Genomic DNA, 13,916 nt, shown 5'->3' on the forward strand with positions numbered 1-13,916 from the left:
AGTTCCATAACTACTCATCGGTTCTAGTTAATGATCATTTCAACAGTGGCAAGTTGTTGCATTTATCAACACCATTCTTTTAAGTCCTAGAATGATATTTTAACTCTAGTGTGTTTCCTGCATGGCCCTTTGTTGTTTTCCTTATGTTAACCTGATTGTGCACGTTGTAGGGCTCATTTCCTTTGCACACTTTACTATGTAAACACGCTTACTTTTGTGCCACATTGTATTTTCACATAGAACCTGCAAATGTTTTCGTGTTCTGTTCTTATTTACTGGGATTTAATCTGAACACCATAGACTAGGTCAAACAAGAATGCCCCTTGCTATTCTCTCTGGTTGTACACTAGCACACAGACATAACAAGAGAATGCAGCTGCTGTTTGTGAGCGAATGTCTTGTCAGATAACAGAGGACAGGTGTTCGAAAAACACACACACTGAGCGAAAGTCCTGAGGCAAGATTACTGCGTCAGCTGAGACCTAGAACATCCATCTATGTATGCTAATGGATGGGGTACGGCATTAATCCCAGAGATCTTTGATCTATAATCATTTAGCGTCAGTAGGAAGGGGGGTTGGGGTTTAGGCTGATCTGTCATGACAGGGCTTTTATGGTATATGGTTGCGTAATCATTCTAACAATATTTTTGGAATGCATTTGTTTTCTAATAGTGGCACAAATACTGCAAACTCGAGCACGATCGTTTAAATACATTTTATAAACTTTCTTCGTGTTTCGTTTTTTATCATATTGAGTATAGTGAGAGAGCAAAAAGGGTGTGTCCTGTTACTGTGATCCCTGAGAGGATTGATAGTGTTTTGTTCTGGGGTGACAAGTCTCTTGCCTCTCTGGTAAGGCCAGGAGGGCAAGTGAGGCACTATAGCTAGTTTGACTCGGGTTCATGGATACTGATGTAGTATTGTGACTCAGTCTCTACATGCTGATGTTCTATGGCCCCAAGCATAGTTCTGTTCCTGAGCAGAATCCCTACAACTCCTCCTTTCCTAGCAATAGCTATATCTACTTACAATATTGCGATGTTATAGTTACATGGCCACTCCCCCACCCCTGGGACACCTAGGAGAGACCTCGGTGGTGCCTAATATGTAAAACATAAGGTAGGTTATCACTTTTATAGTGCCCATGCCACGAAAGTAGAGTTTGCACAATTTTACTTTTAAAGACACTCTGCAAGGCCAGGCTGCCTTTAAAATGACAGGAGGCACTCGGCAGTGCACACATGCAAGTGCAGGAAATCTGCTGGGCCTCTAAACTTCCATGCCCTATTACATACTAGGGATTTATAGGTAGTTTAAACCCCAATCCCTATTATATACTAATGACTTATAGGGGCTGTCCATACTAATTGTGAAAATGTACTTTGAAAGACAGGCTGCTAGGTAGGACTGCCTTCAAAAGAAGAGCAGGCAAACATCAGTGCACACATGTAGTGCAGGAAATCTGCTGGGCCTCTAAACCTCCATGCAGTATTCTATACTAGGGACTTATAGCTAGCTTGCACCCCCTGGCCCTATTATCTACTAGGGGCTTATAGGGTCTGCCATTGCCAATTCTAAGTGCACCCCATTATATATATCATTTTACACATAGCACTGTCCTGGGGCCTGGTTAGCAGAGCCCAGGGTACAATCAGAGTCCGTTACCATCAGTATCATTTAGCAAAGAGATGGCGGTGAATAAGGCAAAGGAAGATCTTCTGAGACAGGGGAAACACTTGTCATGATTTATTTCCGCACATAATTCATGTGTGCTGTGCCCCCTTGGCCTCCCATGAGCACTTCGCTAAGTGGCGATTGGTCTTTCATCCATAGTTCCTAATATACTTTTTCTACTTTGCAGTGCATCAAGAATTGGTCTCTTATCCTCTCGTCTGTAATTGTTCCAATATTTGCCTCTTTCCTCAGGGACATTATATATTCCTCGACTAATTCACCCTCTCCTTGTTCTCCTTTTCCAAAATAGTAAAGGGCTGGGATTGTACTACCCTTTGGAAGGTAGTGTGTGTACATTTTTAGAGAAATATCAAGCTTGTTAAGATCTCTTGACTCTTCCCAGCAAACAGATGGATTGTTTCCAACACTCCTTTCCCTTCTGTCCCTAAAACATATTGAAGTAGCTCCAATTTCCTTTCTGTCTCTACATGGGGGCCACAGAACATCGCATAATTCAAGTATACTTTCTTTTATTTATTCAATTTCAACAGAGAAAATGTGGCCTAACGGCTAGGGCAGTCGACCTCGGAGCTGGGGAACAGGGTTCAAGTCTCGGCAGAGACACTCAACATTATGTGATGATTCTGGGCAAATCACTTAATCTCCCAGTGCCTAACAAAAATGAATGTGTCCGTCTGTAACGTAACTGGTGCTCATGTAAAGCACTGCGATACCTTCGGGTCTAGAGCGCTATATATAAAAACTCCACAAAAATGTTAAACTGATATTCTCGTGGTGTACTTAGGAGGAAAGGTAGTATTGTGATGGTATGCAAGTCTCAATCAGTCCACAGGAATCTCTCACATATAGGTGATAAACCAATAACCAGAAACTATGGGCCTGATTTAGATGTTAGTGATAAGGGTATCCCGTCACAACGGGGACACAGTACCCTTTCCGTCAACCTGAAGGTCCGTCCACCTCATTTAGAGTCGGGCAGACCTTCAGTGTTTAGATGGTGAAGACTACTCCATCTCTGCTGCTTACATACATCTCCGATGGCCTATAACGTCAGGACTGTTGGAGGTTTACCCATGTGTCCACCCGCTCAATTTAGAGTGGGCGGACAAATGGCCAGATTTCACTGCCTGCCAAACTCGCAATGCATTTTCAGGAACTGCTGTAATGGCGGTTCCTGGAAATGCAAGAAATGTTTGCCGGGTCTGCGTCCTCTTGATTTTACGTTAATCAAACAAATGACCTACATTCTCCATTAAATATAATATACAATCATTAAAACATTTGTTAATTGATAGTTGTTTAATCGTGTTTGCTTCAGTCATAAAAGATAAGTATTTCTAATGTACATTCCATTGATACCACATGTAATACCAGGTGTCTTCTACAAAGGGAGCCTGAAAAGATGCACTAAAACTTGAGGTCGGGAGCTTCACCTGGGACTTAGAAGGCTTGTAGAATTGTAGCATGGAAGAGGATGCTCGAGGAATGGGGCTCTTGAGTGGGACAGGGTGGTCTCATAACTTTATAGCCTTTCTATGGAACAAAGCAAATGCAACAAGATAATGGATGGAATGCTTGAATTAATCTCATCCACTGGCAAAAGCTCGGGTCGCATCCCAATCCATCATTTCTTTTCATCCACTATGCCACCCCAGTTTGGACCCAGTCATATGCAAATCAGTCTTGACCCTGCTCCTCTTGGGAACAGCCCAGCCCAAACTGCCAGGCCCGGTCCTCCCTGGACCGGAAACAAGCATCCTGGGACCGGTTTTGGTGTATCACCCTCTTTCAGCTCGGCTAGTTTGAATCCAGTGGCACAGTGAGCCTGCGACCCACGTCTGGGCATATTCGGCTCAGTTAGGGCTGCAAATGCAAAAACAACTAGGTGGGGAATGGAATGCTTGAAGTAATCTAAGCAACTGGCAATTGCTCGGGCCGCGTCCCAATCCATCCTTTTTATGCCCAGCATGCCACCCCAGTTTGGACCCAGCCATATGCAAATCAGTCTTGACCCTGCTCCCCATGGGAACAGCCCAGCCCGAACTGCCAGGCCAGGTCCTCCCTGGAGTAGAAACCAGAATCGATCCCAGCCGTATGCTGATCATGCCACCCCGGTTTTGGCCTAGCCATATACCCATCCATCCATCTATCATCTTTTTTTTTTTTGCATTTGTAAGTAAGATGGTTGTGCCCAGATGTGGGTCCTGTGATCGCTTTGCTACCGGATTTAAGCTACTCTCGCAGATGAGGGGTGATGCCTCTTAACTGGTTCCAGGATGCTTGTTTTTGGTCCATGGAGGACATGGTTTGGCAGTACGGACTGGCCTGTTCACATGGGGAGCAGGGTCAAGACCGATTTGCATATGGCTGGGTCCAAACTGGGATGGCGTGAAGTGCATTTCTATGAAACAATGGTATAAATCCTGACACTGCCATGGAGGGCACCCCAATCCCTTAAGAATTTCTGCAAAATACCCTTTTCAGTAATTGTTTCAGTAATTGGTTCTTAAAGTAAAGACTCCGCTGGGCATTTCTCCAATTTCTTCAAAACCGTGTAAGCCTCTTTTTGGAGATTACAAAGGAATCATTGAAAACCATTTGAAACTCTTGTGTGAACCGTGAACTCTGACCAGTGATTTATTGAAGAGAGGCCTTGCTTTGTCTATTCATGCTTTGCCATGGCTGCTAGCACTGAAGGATGTCCGGGTTAACTGTTCTGTGAATATAAATGCTATTTGAAAACTATTTTAGAAACAAGAGGAATAGACGAATGGAATTCCTGTGCGTTTATGTTGAGACCTCGTGCAATGGTATGCGCCGCACGGTAAACCAGATACAAATGGGCAAAGGCTTTTTTGGGGTAGGATGTATTCAGAATTAAAATCGTCACTGTCTGGAGCTTCAAGTTCAAGGCAGATAGCTAGACTATAAGAATCTCAAATCTTGGTTTTCCTCTTTTTTTTTTTAGATATATATGCTACATAATCGCTTTAGCTTGTATTTTGACTAAAGTAATGCCAGCTGTAGTCTAAAATCAAGCATCGGCTTCTCTAGGTCTGCTTACATTAGCGCCCTGACTAAGATAGAAAACAGCCTGCTACATGGTCAAAAATCAAACCAACAAATATTTTCGGTTCAGTCATTCTATGAGACATAGAGCTTGATTACAGGGGCCCTTTAAATTAGGATCTGTGTTCATAAACTTGTTGGACAGGGATCACACTTGCATGGTTACACCCGGTAATTGCCAGGTGCGAAATATATCGTACACTTTGTTAACTTTTAGCAGGTCATGTCTGCCAGAATAAAAGAAGGTCAAAATACCAGGTATGTATCGGGAAATACAGATTTTGGTATAGTAAACTCTAAAATACAAATGGAATGCCTCAGAAACTAGGCACATAACATTATCACCCGATACATTTCAAACACCCTCGTGCCGGATAAGGTAATTATCGCATCAAGCAGGGCCTACTTGTAATCCGACCCAAAGAATGTAATTGATCATTAAGTCATCATGATACTATTGAGCTCAGCTGTAAAACAGGCCCTCCTGCAGTGCAATGAAAGCACTCCATGGGAAGCAGAATGACCACAGACAATAATCTGAGCAGTCAAGCCATGCCCAATCAACTGTAGTACTGTTTTAAGGGTGGTCTTCATACACCTTGACATATGTCGCTAGTCTCATGTAGCAAAAAAAATTTAAAATACAACCCTATATAATTGAAAAAGAGGAATTCAGCTAAGCTCTCTTTCTTCTTGCAATCATCTGTACAACTGCCATTCACATTTTGCTGCCACCTACCACAGCACTGAACAATGTGTCAGCTCTCTTTAGCCTTTGGGTGAGCAATTGCCTGTCACGTGCGCTTACACCTGCAAAGAAGTGCACTCTGTGGTAGTACTGGTGGAACCATTTTTTTACTTTGCCGATTTATTTTTTTCTTTCCATTTTTTCTTATGTATTTTTCTAGTCTTCCCCATGTGTTTAAACGGTGTACAGGTTACACTAATACAGTCAACATACGGTTTCTTTGAGCTAATATATCATATATGATGGCTAATTTCACTTTTTTTAATTGAATGCATCTTGTGGTCACCTTTAGATGACTGTATGTTTTTTTTTCTTTTTAATATTTGTGGTATATGCTTACAATAAACAATTAGGATGTAACCATTGCACCATCTTACCAAGCACAGACCTATTGACTTTGTTAATGCTTGTTGTAAGGAGAATAGAGGTACTCCTCTGATTCCTGTGAGACAGAAACGCACAGTCACATGTTTCCTTTCCATTTGGAGCAAGGCCATAACATGCACAGATTAATTTCTGCGAATAATTGCCGCATAGAGTGTGGCCTTCTCTAGTTGGCACTCTATCTGAAGTTTTACGCCATGTTTGTAATGTTTCTTTGTTTTTAGCGGTAGACCCGCATGAAAAAAGCTTTTCAGAGGACTCTTATGAAGAAACAGTCAGCGGACCCCAACATCCTCAGTTACTATCGGCCCATATAACTTCTCCTATTTCCAGTGTAGATCTTAGAGAAGCATGTGAACTCAACTCTTTTATGCTGCCATGAGAGTAATGAGCTGCTGGATGCTGCCCGGTCAGGCTTTCATCCAATGAATGATTTGAAACCGCATTGGTCTGTCTTGTATGATCTGAGGATGGCTGTTGACAAGGAGAACTTTGTAGCCCTGGTATTACTGGATCTATTGGTCGTGCTCGATACGGTTTCTCACGTGATACTGATTTTTAGATTATCTGAAATCCGTATAAAGGTTATAGCTCTGAGATGGTGTGTATCTTATCTGACTTGAAGAACTCAGTCGATCCATCTTCCACTATATCATTCAGAACTTAGACATACAAAACAGGAGTCCCCCAAGACTCCGTGTTGAGCCCCATTTTATCTTCTTACACCTGTTGGCAAAGCTACTCTATCATCTAGGTGCAGTCTTTATGAATTATGCATATGGCACCCAACTAATGATACCTGTAGATCCAAAGACACCTGCACTGTATGATAAGTTACATCAAAGTATGCAGGCAGTCTCTAAATGGCTGACTTTAAATTCCCTTAAATGCAATGAGTTTAAAACTGAGGTGCTTAATCGTGCTGCTAATAAGATTCCACGGGCACTTCCGGAAAACTTTTGGCCTCCTCACTCCAATTTTCCACAGGATGCCTCTTTGAATGTCAGGAATCTTGCATTGGTCTCTGATAGAGATCTATATTTCACTGCTTAAGTAAACGAGTTGTCCTCTAACCTCTTACCTCTTCTTCCGGGGGAACATGGATCTTTGGTTGTTCAGCCTTCTACATTGAGTGTTTTGTATTACTGCAGTTGATTGTTTCTGGGTGCCTTAGATCCGTTGGTCAAAAGTTTTGGCATGTATACAGAATGCACCGTGTCACTTCCACTGACTCCATCGACTTTACCAGCGCTAAAGAAATTGGACTGGTTACCAGTAGCTAAGAGGGTTCTTTTCAAATCTCTTTGTATTGTGTACAGGGCTTTTCGCAAAATGGGCCTGTCTATCTGCAGAGTAATTGAGGAGGTACTGTCCAGGCAATCTGTTGTGATCGATAGAAGCTAGCCTTCTAACACAGTATACAGACTTGCTTGTGTAAGAGGCAGAGCATTTATGTTCAATCGGCATGCCTATGAAACAGTTTGCCAACTTCTCTACGAAAGTCGCAGCACCTCAGCAAGTTCAGAAAGTCAATGGAAACCTAGCTGTTTACTATCTAATTGCTGGCTGGGAGTGTAATTGCTGACAAGTAGTGTTGCAGTACTGTTAAGATTTAGTAGGTTAAGTTTTAGTGCTCTAACACCTTTTCTAGGTAATCGTGCACATTAGAAATAAATGTACTACTACTACTACTAATATTAATAATAATTAAGCAGCTTGTACAGATGTGGGTGTAAGTGTAATGATTCACTTAGGTGAAGTGGATGTGTCTTTCATACACAGGGACCTTTTTAGGTCTCGGCTAGAAGCGTGCGAAGCTCGCTCTCGCCAAAGACCTATAGTTAGCGGCTCAGCTTTCCAGGAGGACAGCACTGGCCGCGCGTGGCGATTTGTTAAGGCCACGCGCACGAGAACGCGCTCGCGGCTAGGTGCTGTCCTCCTCGAAAGCTGCCTCCCTTCCCCGTGCAGGGCGGGCCGCCGCGCTGCCTGCGGCGACCCGGAAGCATTGCCGGCCAAACCGGAAGTAGGTGCTGTCCTGCAGAGCACCGCTTTTTTCTGAAATTACCGTTGTGGGAAATACTTGGAAACCTTTAATAGTGCTCAACTAAAACGGACCTGAGTACATTAATATTATTTAAAAAAAACAGGATGAATATTAAATTCATCATGTCAAACATCAAGCGCCGTGATGTAGGGAGGAAACCGGTCCAATAGGATCTTTCCGAGATCTCCGTGGAACGATGATGTAAACAAAATACTTTAATACTCCCCACAGAAGGCGTAGGGCAGCTATGTCATCCAGCGCAGTTGGCAACGCTGCATTTCACATCTGGTTCTAAGGGCCACTCGCATCGGCCAGTCAGGAAACGACTTTTTTATGGAGCTCAGCAACCAATCAGCGCGCTTTGCGCTGGGAACCAATGGAAGAACACTGGGAAGCGAAGGATTTCGCTCATCCTGTTCACACACAAACACGCCATAAGGAGAGGCGGCTGCTGCGTGCCGTGCCGGAGCCTGGGGCGTGAAGAGGCGTCGCTGAGTAGCAGGTGAGGCGCAAGCTCGGTGGCTGGAGCTGGAAGCAGGGACGGGGCTCTGAACTGTGTAAGGTGCATGCTCTGTTCCCAGCACTGGGCAAGGTGTGTGCTGAATCCCACACCGTGGGTGGCGCTGACAGGTGGGCAGCGATCTTGTGCAGGGCTAACAGCTGGGGGAGCTGCTTCACTACGCTCTCATACCTAGCAGCTCCGTGCAGGTTCCAGATTAAATGTATTTGCACAATTTTTAAGGCACGTTTAAAGTAAACACAGCTGGAAAATTCACACGAGTCTTTCCCGGTTCAGCTCATTTGAACAAAGTGCAGACTTCGATGCTTGTGTATATTAATGACTAAATACGTTTCAAAATGAATTTCACTTTTAAAAACATGCCTATAGAAATTGTGTCCATGCTTTTTAAAACAATAAACACAATTTTCCAACTATTGTGCTTTAAAAAATCTGTTGCAATTCTCTTTTTAAAATGACGCTGCAAGATCAGGCTTGATTTAAAAAATATTATTAGTTCTTTCAGGTTGTACTGATAAGTTCCTTATGTTTGAGATGCTTTCTCTTGCACGTTTTTCTGTTTGGTAATTTGATTAGGGCCCGGCACTGACATGAATATGAGTAAATGTTGTTTATGGTATTTTTCAAAATGTTGTCATAACGCTTTGATCAAAAGATATATCTCTGATGAACCGTACTTTGCCTCATAGTCATCAATCCTTCTTGCTGTAACACGCTTTGGCAAAGCCAATAGGTCTTGTCTTTGAGAACTATTGGCTTTGCAAATGGTTATGCACAACGTACAGCATCACTGGTGCTGTGCAGCATTGCTAAAGTTTGAAGAAAAAAAAACGCCTTTGAGGTGGCCACCTATGTCATTTTGTAGGTGCGCACAAATGTATGTAACTATAAAATGATACAGGCTCTTTTTTAGGTCGAGCTTGGGCAGCAGCACATTAACTGCTCTGCGTGGCATGCTGTATCCAGGTAGAGACTTGAAACTCTGCCCACTCGCCGCTCATATTTTTCATTGGCTTGTGTCATTGTCCACTGTAAGCTGTGGCTGTTCATTGGTCAATAGCCTTAGTAGGCCCTCCTTAGTACCTTCTTGTCTCATTTTGTAATCTTACATGGCGATATCCCCTGTTACGAGTGTTGTTACACGGTAGGCTTTAATTACAGCCTCCGAGCACTATTTTTTCAAATAGCAATAGTTCCCACATTTGCAAGAGTTTAAACTATTGGCATTGCAAATGACAATGCCTTTTAACTATCTGTTTTAAAAAAGCACCACATGAATGAAAGGCAATGCCATTTACAATGCCAATAGCTCAAACATTCGTAAATGCGAGACCTTTTGCATTGCAATGCAATCGGTCTCGCATTTACGGGAGTTTAAGGTATTGGCATTGTAAACGACAATGTGTTTTATTTGTGTTTCAAAATCCAAAACATAATAAAAGGCATTGTCATTTACAATGCCAATAGCTCAAACTTGCATAAATGCGAGACCTATTGCATTGCAAATGCTTGTTTATTCTCGTTGTCTTGTAGTTTAAAAGAAGCTGATATGAGCCAAGCGCAGTGTGCTGTTAAATATTAAAATTTGATAAGTCTCAGATCAAACTTTTATTTTTCGCTCAGTGCACTAAGCTGTGATCCTGACTGTGTCTCAGCAGCTTTGAAAGGGAAGGTTTAGACAGGCACCTGGTAAGATACTTGATAGATACAGGCTTGTTACTTTTTTAATTTGTACGAACTTCAATCATTCATCACCTTGAATGACCAGAGTGCAGGCATTTAAAAAATGAATTGCTTTCAACAGATAACAGAAAAAGTATGTTGTGGTCTTATCTGTGAGAATGGTAAAGAAAGGACTGCAAAGAATTTCATTTGCACAGGTTTTACTCCCTATGTTTTAGGCCTTGACTAGACAGTGCATGTGCTGTCTAAAAAATATATGATGTATATACTTTGTGGGCTTCAGCCTGCTCATAAGCTTCCCATTTGCTGGCTCCATCGTCTTTCTCCTATTCTTTTTCTATTTATTTATCACATAGTACATTCGTTATCTGCTTCAGAATGAATACACCTTTTTGGTGCTTCTGATACTCTCACAACAACACTAACACACAATCAAATTTATTAGAGAGCCAACAAGATAGAAAATATGTTTTTCAGAATAAAAGCTAATTTTTTCTTTGTTTTGATTTTTTCAAAAACCTTTATTGAGAAATTAGCACAATAATGTTACAGGATTACACCATGTCAACTCAACATACACATTTATGCAATAAGTCATAGCGGAATTTTACCTCATACATGTCACACTTAAATTCAGAACAGAGACAGCAAAAATGTGGGAGCACTGAAACAGTGAAGGGGATCACAAAGAAGGCATTATGTGTGGTTGGGGAAGGTTGGGGGAGCAAAGGGGGGGGGTGAAAAACAGAAGGGGGACAGCTCATTGACCTTCACCAGTGGCCGCCGTGGGCGAAGCGCCGGCAGGTAGCGCAGGAGGAGTCGCAGAGCGCTGGGAGTCATGGCTCAGAAGATAGGATACGAGCGGACACCATGTATCGAGTGGGCGGGATCTGGCAGGCATAAGGTCCCAGAATTCGGACAGGAGCGTCTGGCAGCGTGATCCATCCTCCAGCCACAGGCCCACCGTAGGGGCAGGCTTACGACCCCAACACATGGAAACCCTACGCAGCGCAAGGACTAGTAGCATGGTAATCAATCTGCGTGAGATATCTGGGAAAAATTTAACATAGCCTAAGTGGCAAAGCAGAGGATCAGGTTGGACCAGTGAGGAGGGGATCTCGGAAATAGCAGCGCAGACCTCACGCCAGTATGCGGAGACCTTGGGGCACCACCAGGCAAGGTGGAAGAAGTCCGCAGCAGGCGCGGAGCATCGCAGGCATCTTGTCGTTGGCGATGAGCCCCATCTTGTGCAGCTGGACGGGAGTCCGATAGAGTCTATGCAAGTACTTAAAGTGAATAAGGCGCAGACAATAGTTAGGGGATAGACGGTTAATCTGAGTGCAACAGTACAGCCAGTCAGCCTGGGAAATCTCAGCGCCTAGATCCTCACCCCATGCTACACGTGCCTGGTCAGTGGAGATGGAAGACACTGCAAGTGTAAGAGCATAGATTATAGTGACTAGCTTCTTATGGAAGGGGGGTGTATAGAGGAGGTCGAGAGTGGGCATCTACATATCATCATATAATATCTAATTTACTCCCAAGGTTAATTAAATAAATGTCTAGAATTTGATTGTTGGAATGTTTCTTTCTATATGTCAAATAATATGATTGCCTCTGTATTCTTGCATTAGATCGCAGCATCTAGAGGAAGCAGCAGAAAACCTAAAAGAGAGAATTAAACACTTAGATGACATGGTCAACTGTCAGCAGAAGAAGGTGAAATATATGGTTGAAGAGGTGAGATCTAAATAAAAGTAAACATTCTTTGTCAAGTTGAAAGCTGTATTATTTTGCTCGGTATTTACTCCTTGAAAGAAGTGTGGATAAGAAAATACTAATCCACAGTTTATTTTCAAAATTGATTGCCAACTTCTGGTGACATTTTTTTTGTTTAAAACAGACAATATAAATTCCTGTCCTAGATAACCATGTAAGAAATGAGCAGTCAGTGTGTCACCTGTGTATTAGTTTTACATTTCAAATTTGTAAACATCAGACTCTCTCAGAAAGTTACTATAAGCCCGTTTAATGTAAATATCTATTGGATGTATGACGTTACAACGCAGGCTATTACAACGCCTGCCTTTACAACGCGGTTTTTACATCGCAAACCTTTACAATGCACAGCGCTTAGAGGTGCTGGATAGTGAAAAGTTTAATTTTCTATTCCAACTCCAGTCCCCGTGGACACTAGGGAAGGTGTTGGATAGAAAATTAAACGTATTCCCTATCCTAGAGCGCCCCCCAGCGCAATGCGTTGTAATGGTTTGCGTTGTAATGACCGCGTTGTAATGGTAGTGCGTTGTAAAAGTTTTGTTGTAAAGGTTGTTCACCATATCTATCACTTGTACACAATAGCAAACTTTCCTTATTGTACCAGAGTTTGGTCTCTGATCAACATACTTTGGAATTCATGTTCTTATGTCTCTATATGGTATTACAAGATCTCAGTTAAAGAAGGTATTAATAGAGATCTCTCCGCAGAACCATGAAAAAAGTATCCTAATCTGTAAAACTATTTACGTTTTGTTATTCTATTTCTTTACTAGTTTTTGTTACATTATTTTGAAATAGAAATGTGTTTTATAGAATAACACGATGTGCCATTTATTCTGAGAATGAAAGTAGAAATGTGTTGCATAGTATTGTGTTTGAGTGGCCAGCAAAACTGTCATCTAGGAAGAAGGAATTCACACATATTCTGTAGTTCAATTACATACTATCGGGACCACATTTACAAGTGACATACAGGTGTCATGCTGGTTGGAAAATTATGTAATTACGATTTTATAATTTCTAGATGGCCAAAATAATTTATTTGTGCTTGAATCACAAAGTGTGACATTAGAACCATGAATGGCTATGCTTTTGTTATGAACGTATGTGCCTATGATGCATGATTGGTGTCATTTCAATTGTTTCTGCGGTGGCTATACTTGTTGAAAATAATTTTCTTGTGGCCTTTTTCTGTCTCATTTGTTGAGCAGGTTTACTTCAATGCCACTTTCTTTTAGTCCGTCTATTAGTGGTTCGTTGTGTGCAGTGCTGAAAACTGCTGAGACGTTGAGGAGTGGTAATGCTGCTACCCCGTTTCTATCCCCGATGCTTTTAGGTCAATCCCACATGGAAGTTTCTATATTACCATCCCCCTCAAAGATAATATTAAGGTCTGCAAAAATGCTGTAGAAACTCAAAACTCACTCGCTGATGATGTAGCCAAGTGTCTAGAATTCATATAATTCAACAGTGAGTTCATATTTGATATGTACATATGCATCTTCAGATGAGCAGTACTGGAATGGGAACACAGATGGTCCCACAACAGCAAACGTTTGGAAAGCAATTTACTTACCACTTGCAACTGAAGCCCACACAGATATCTGCACTGCAGTAACTATTTCCTCATGATTTACTTTAGCTGGAAACAAGAACTCCATGGGAGGTTTAATAAAGTTCACAAAACCCTCTTAAATTCTTCTATACTCCCCTGTACAGAGCAGAGCAGAGAAGCCATGCACAAGCAGGAACTTCAGGTGCAAGTGATTTCAGTGAAGTCTGGTGACCAAGGTGTGTTAGAGAGATGAGAGGAGCCATGTCCAAACAAGAGCTGCAGGTGCAGGTGGTTTCAGTGGAGTCATGCGGCCAAGGTAGAGCTGGTTGGATGATGAAGCTGAGCTTAGGTGGAGCCATGGTTTGGGGTGAGAGATTGTATCATCCACACCCACATTGCTTCCCATATTCCTATGGAGAGGTAGCTTTAAGGGAGTT

General features: G+C 42.3%; 1 protein-coding gene across 3 annotated transcripts in view; it reads left to right on the plus strand.

The window, feature by feature from the left end:
• MYZAP (myocardial zonula adherens protein) overlaps positions 1-13,916 on the plus strand; it is a 465,570-nt gene that overhangs the window by 302,136 nt on the left and 149,518 nt on the right. For all 3 annotated transcript variants that reach the window (XM_078684913.1, XM_078684911.1, XM_078684912.1), the window contains exon 11: positions 11,780-11,885. In XM_078684913.1, the coding sequence (XP_078541039.1) occupies positions 11,780-11,885 (106 nt within the window). The remainder of the gene's footprint in view (positions 1-11,779; positions 11,886-13,916) is intronic.

This window comes from Lissotriton helveticus, chromosome 3_2 (genome assembly GCF_964261635.1).
Source record: "Lissotriton helveticus chromosome 3_2, aLisHel1.1, whole genome shotgun sequence".
NCBI lineage: Eukaryota > Metazoa > Chordata > Amphibia > Caudata > Salamandridae > Lissotriton > Lissotriton helveticus.